At 40.1% G+C, this 5,166-nt stretch overlaps 1 protein-coding gene across 2 annotated transcripts in view; it reads right to left on the reverse strand.

The window, feature by feature from the left end:
• Positions 1-1,802, reverse strand: part of EVI5 (ecotropic viral integration site 5) — a 221,754-nt gene extending 219,952 nt beyond the window's left edge. For both annotated transcript variants that reach the window (XM_019501612.1, XM_019501611.1), the window contains exon 1: positions 1,749-1,802. In XM_019501612.1, the coding sequence (XP_019357157.1) occupies positions 1,749-1,784 (36 nt within the window). In that variant the 5' untranslated portion in view covers positions 1,785-1,802. The remainder of the gene's footprint in view (positions 1-1,748) is intronic.
• Positions 1,803-5,166: the final 3,364 nt, after the last annotated feature.

The raw sequence follows: 5,166 nt of genomic DNA on the forward strand, positions 1-5,166 counted from the left end.
GCTCCGCTCCGGCCCCAGGCAGCCGGGCCACGTCCCTGCCAGAGCCCAGAGCCTAGCGCGCAGGCGCACATTCCCGCCGCTGCCGCCGCCCGCTGAACCACCGGCCCCGGCAGCAGCCGTTACCGCCCCTGCCCCGCCCCCGGCCAGCTGTCGGCACTGTGCTCAGGGGGAACCCGCCCTTCCCCAGGACGAGGGAGGGGGTAACGGGAGAAGTGTAGCGCCCCTCTGGTGCTGGAATTGTGGCTGCCCCTTCCCGCAGGCCTCCCGGCCCGTCGCCCAGCCTGCTGGTGGCGCCGCGCGGGCTGCCGCCGCGTCCGCGTCCCCCTGGTCGGGGCCAAAGGAGCAGGATTGGCCGCGCCGGATGTCCCCATCTCAGCCTCGCCGAAGCCGTGCTCCGAGCTCAGGGCACTCGTTGGTCACAGAGGAGACACAAAGTTAAGTGTCGTGTAAAGATATGTCCCTAAGACTCAGGCTCACATGTATGCGGCAGACTCTTGTGCTGCAATAGTGTTTTCCCCTAGTTATTAACACTCCTGATCTCCAGGAAGTCTGTCCCACCCCAGGCTGCCTCCCCAGGGAGGCACAGACAGATGACGAAGCTTTTATGACTTCCAGCTCAGCTCTTCCATTGAAGTCATTCTGGAAGCCACAGCAACTGCAGAACATGGCTGCCAGATGTCTCCTAACAAAATCCACTGTTTGATTTGGAGCATTGGCTCTTTGCGGCAAGAACCACGTCCTTTTAAGGGTTTAGCCTAGTGTGCTGTGTACATTTGATTATATATACCATCGTGTGTGTGTGTCACTAAATATATCTATACATCATGCAAGTATGTATGTATAACAAAACATTTTGATAGTACCCCAATACACCAAGCAAGATCCACTATTATTTTTAGCTAGGCTACATCAGGTTTCTATTGCATTAGGCACTTATGTGCAACCACAGGACAGTCTCTGCTTCAAACAATGGTTGCGGTCCAGTAGTAAGTCAATCCCTTCTCCATTATTCAAAAACAGAAAGCTTTCTTTATATTGTTAACAACTCTAACAGGAAAAGTGTCATATGATGGCACCATACTATGCATAATGGAATATACACAGTAAGTACAGTACAGAGAAAAACAAGCATTTGAAGAAGAGCAGTGAAGGAAGGTCTATAGTATATCTGTATTTAACAAAGGTCTACAAAGTAGATCATATTATACAATGATCAAATATACTAGTAAGAAAGATTAAGGCATTGTCCTAAAAACCCAGCACTACTATGGGTATATACCAGGTTGCCACTCTGACCCTTTACTCTAAGAAAATTACAATAGTTGGGAACATAGGAAAAAGAAAGAAAAATGGATAAGTCAAGTAATAATTAAATAAAAACTTCTTGCAATAGTACATGGGAGTGTTTGTAATAGATCAAGACTCCATATGCTAGGTCCTCTAAAATAGACAGAGACTTTTCTCTGAAGAGTTACAATTTAACTAATAATGATATTACCCCAGCAGAGTCACCAGATACATAGGAGGCATTTCTGTCAAGGATGCTTCTGCAAAACATCAAAAAGAAAAGACACACACTCACCAGACAGATGTGCTTTAGAGTTAAATAGAAGTTGGGAGGCTGATTTTGGTGAGCTAATGCTGAAAAGAGAAAGTACATTAAAATATAAGCCTCTTTTAATCTTAGAAAGCTTTACCTTTAGGAAGCCAGTTTTTAGTTGCTCTAAATGGAACATCTCTGTTTTTACCTGTATGAAACCATGGCCTCTAGGGATCATAGTCATCTTAGCAACAAATATTTTCTGTTGATGGAACAGGGGAAAAGGGGTTTGGCTTAAATCTATAACAGGCACACAGGGTGTGGCCAATGACTCCACCTAAATCTACCTATCTAGCATTCCTCTGTCTCTATCATGAGGATCACTGAGGTAGTTAGCTTCTAAACAATAATGAGAAAACACAGAAGCAAAAAGATCCCATGCTACAAAGAGAATAGAGTAGGTCTTATTTATTTCTTGTTTAGTGTTGTTTGTGGTATTTATGAACAAAGCAAAGAATGAGACGATCCTTTATCAGATGATGTGTCTTTATTTACCCAGGTATACTATAAGAAATTATGTCAGGCCAGGCCTCTCATGGTCTGCTGATACCATATAAACCAGTACAGCCTGTTCCATGGTTGAATTGTCATCAATTAAACCTGCACCCCAATCTGGGCTTGCCTGGGTGAGGAGGGCAAGTGGACACCCAGCAAAACTAAAACAAGACCTATCAAAGGGCAGATGATCTCCCTGCAAGCCAACAGCCACCCACAACTGGAGAGGAGATGGGCACCACCAGGTCACTCTGCCCAAAGAATCACCAGTGCTACAAAGCAACTCAACTAGGGTTGTTACAGCATCAGGTGCCCCAACAGTCACAGCAGCCTCAGGACTGACTTGACTTTGACTATAAGAAAAGAGTGCTATGATATGAGTGATTTCTAGTTGGGGAAAAGAATAAAGTTGCATTTTAGACTTTCTTACTTACCTAGAGACAGCTAAGCAAAGAGATTCTGAAACAAGCCAGATAAGGAATCATAGTGTTGCCACTATAATACAAAGGAAGATTGTAATGCTAATTGCCCATTCTTTCTGACTTTTTCTTTCTTTTCATTAATAATTGTCAGCAATAGACATTAGATTTTTAAAAGTGGTATTACAGAACTATTTTAATTTTGTAAAATTCCTCTAGTATATAAAGCTTTGCTTGGGAAGTTTGTCTTTGATGAAAAAATATGTGTATTAAGTTAACCACAATAACTCCAAAAGTAAGGTTGAACTAAATATTTCAAGGAGAGATTTAAACTATTAATTATGTATGAACAAAAATACATCTTGCTCTTCTTAAAACTTCAGCACTTTTTGAGTACAATAATCATAAATAAATAAAATACATCTATTTAATTAATTTAGGAATAAAAAAGAGACAGTCAAAGAACTTAAGCACCAAGCATCAAACCCCTAATGGCCTCTTTAATAAAATAACACTGACTCTTTTAAATTACCAAAATCTTGTATATAGACTATACTTGAATAATTTATTTTAGAATTTATATTGCTTTTCCTACTATTCCTTGTGACCTAGTAGTATTTTTAATCTTTTACTAATGGAGAAACTAATTAATCAATTCAAAACCTAAGAGGAACAAACTTTCTACCTGCAGTTGTTTTTGTTGTTACTTTAGCCAGTCACCAAATGGTTCCTGCACCTTATTCAGCATCATAACAGACAGTCTGTTTTGAATGTTGTTCTGTATTTGTACCTTTAGATACACAGGTGCATTTCTGATTGGTGTCTATCAACTCAGGAGCTATTCTGATAGAACAACTCAATCCAGGCACTTTAGAGTTATTTTGTGTTAACAGCATGTTTAGACTACAATGATTAGAACATAAACATTACTGTAATATAAATCCACAGTAGACAAGACACTATAAGTGTCTGATCTAACAACCTGTTTCACAGAGACTTCTGTATCCAGAAATGTTCCATAGATCATGGTAAGAAATACTCCAAATCCTGAAAACAGTTGCTCTCATTCTTCATGTAGTATTCACATATATGACATTAAGCACATAAGTAACTGAAGAATAAGGCCATCGTTAAGGTGGTAACTTGATCATTCCCCTTTTTATGACACATTACAACTTTGTACAGTAAATTAAGGATACGTGGATAATAACTAATTATGTTTACCACGCTGTCTTCTGTAGTTGAGAGCATCAGAGGTGCTAGACAGTGTTACTACGCTACTGTGCAGTATTATTAGCCTACTGCGCAGCATCACTTAAAGACGTTCTCTGGCACTACTGTGCAGTAATTCCAGTTACTGCGCATTTGTTTGGTACTTCCTTATTATACACGTACTAAATACATGCACAGTAATCACTACACAGTATTGTCTCATGTAGATGTGCCCACTGAGACTGAAAACTACTGACTAACCTTATTACAGGAATGAAATCCAAAGCTGCTAAGCTTTTATTCCATGGTCTAATTCTTTTGTGTATAGAAAATTTAGAGAGAAATCTCTGTTATGTTTTTTGGGGGAAGGTTCCAGAATTTTCCTCAGCCTCACCATATATACAGGATGGTTGGTCCCCATTGAAGTTAATGGCAAGACTTACTTTTATCAGTAGGGAATTCAGCCAAAACCTGGTCCAGATGAATTACTGGCAAAATCTTCTCATTCTACAACTTAAAGAGTGAACAAAAGTTCTGTTAAGAACACAATTTATTTTTATGTCTTCTAAAATTACTGTTAAATGATTTTTGTGAATGATATTTTTTATTGGACCAACTGCATCGTTGGGATGAAGCTCTTTCCCAACCATGCAGTTGGTCCAATAAAAGATATCACCCACAAAAATCCTTGCCTGATATGTTTTATTGGACCAACTGCATGGTTGGGAAAGAGCTTCATCCCAACTATGCAGTTGGTCCAATAAAACATATCATTCACAAAAAACTTTGCCTCTGTTATATGTTTCTTCCTTTCATAAGAGTATGCCAGGATTTATAATGTTCTGAAATGTATATCAATAACTAGGAAGGAAGCAGCAGCAGCATCACTGCATCAGCTGAGGCCAACACAAGCAACACCACCACCAGCAGAGTGTAGCAATTGCAGATGTCTAATTAAACCACTACATAAAAAAGGAATTGTCTACTGTATGCTCACAGTGCTTGCATGTTTTGCAGATTCCCCTGACCTGAGACTACTACAAGACTTCTGGTCGGTCCCCACCACATTCCTCAAGTACCTAATAATACTTTGGTATGGAGCCATGGGAATCAGCAGAAGCAGCCAGAGGCCACTAATTTTTCTTCTCTGCCTTTTCATGACGTAAAGTTCAATGTAGGCCTCCAGGACATCCCCATGTCCTCCTGTCATATGCCTCTGCAAAGGTTCAAAGCTCTATCAAATGGCTTCTTCTCTTATCTTCCAGTGCATATGATTTACAGTAATTTCAAATTTCAAATTTACAGAAAATCTGAGCCCAATGGTTGCAAGAACTGGTAATTTAAGCCTCAAAATTATACAAGAATGTTGACATTAAAAAATAACTGCTAGAAATCTAGGAAATTCTGGGTAAAATCACCTTTAAAGGAAAATATGTAAAA

The sequence above is a fragment of the Gavialis gangeticus genome, unplaced genomic scaffold, assembly GCF_001723915.1.
Source record: "Gavialis gangeticus isolate Ggan-Ray unplaced genomic scaffold, GavGan_comp1, whole genome shotgun sequence".
NCBI lineage: Eukaryota > Metazoa > Chordata > Crocodylia > Gavialidae > Gavialis > Gavialis gangeticus.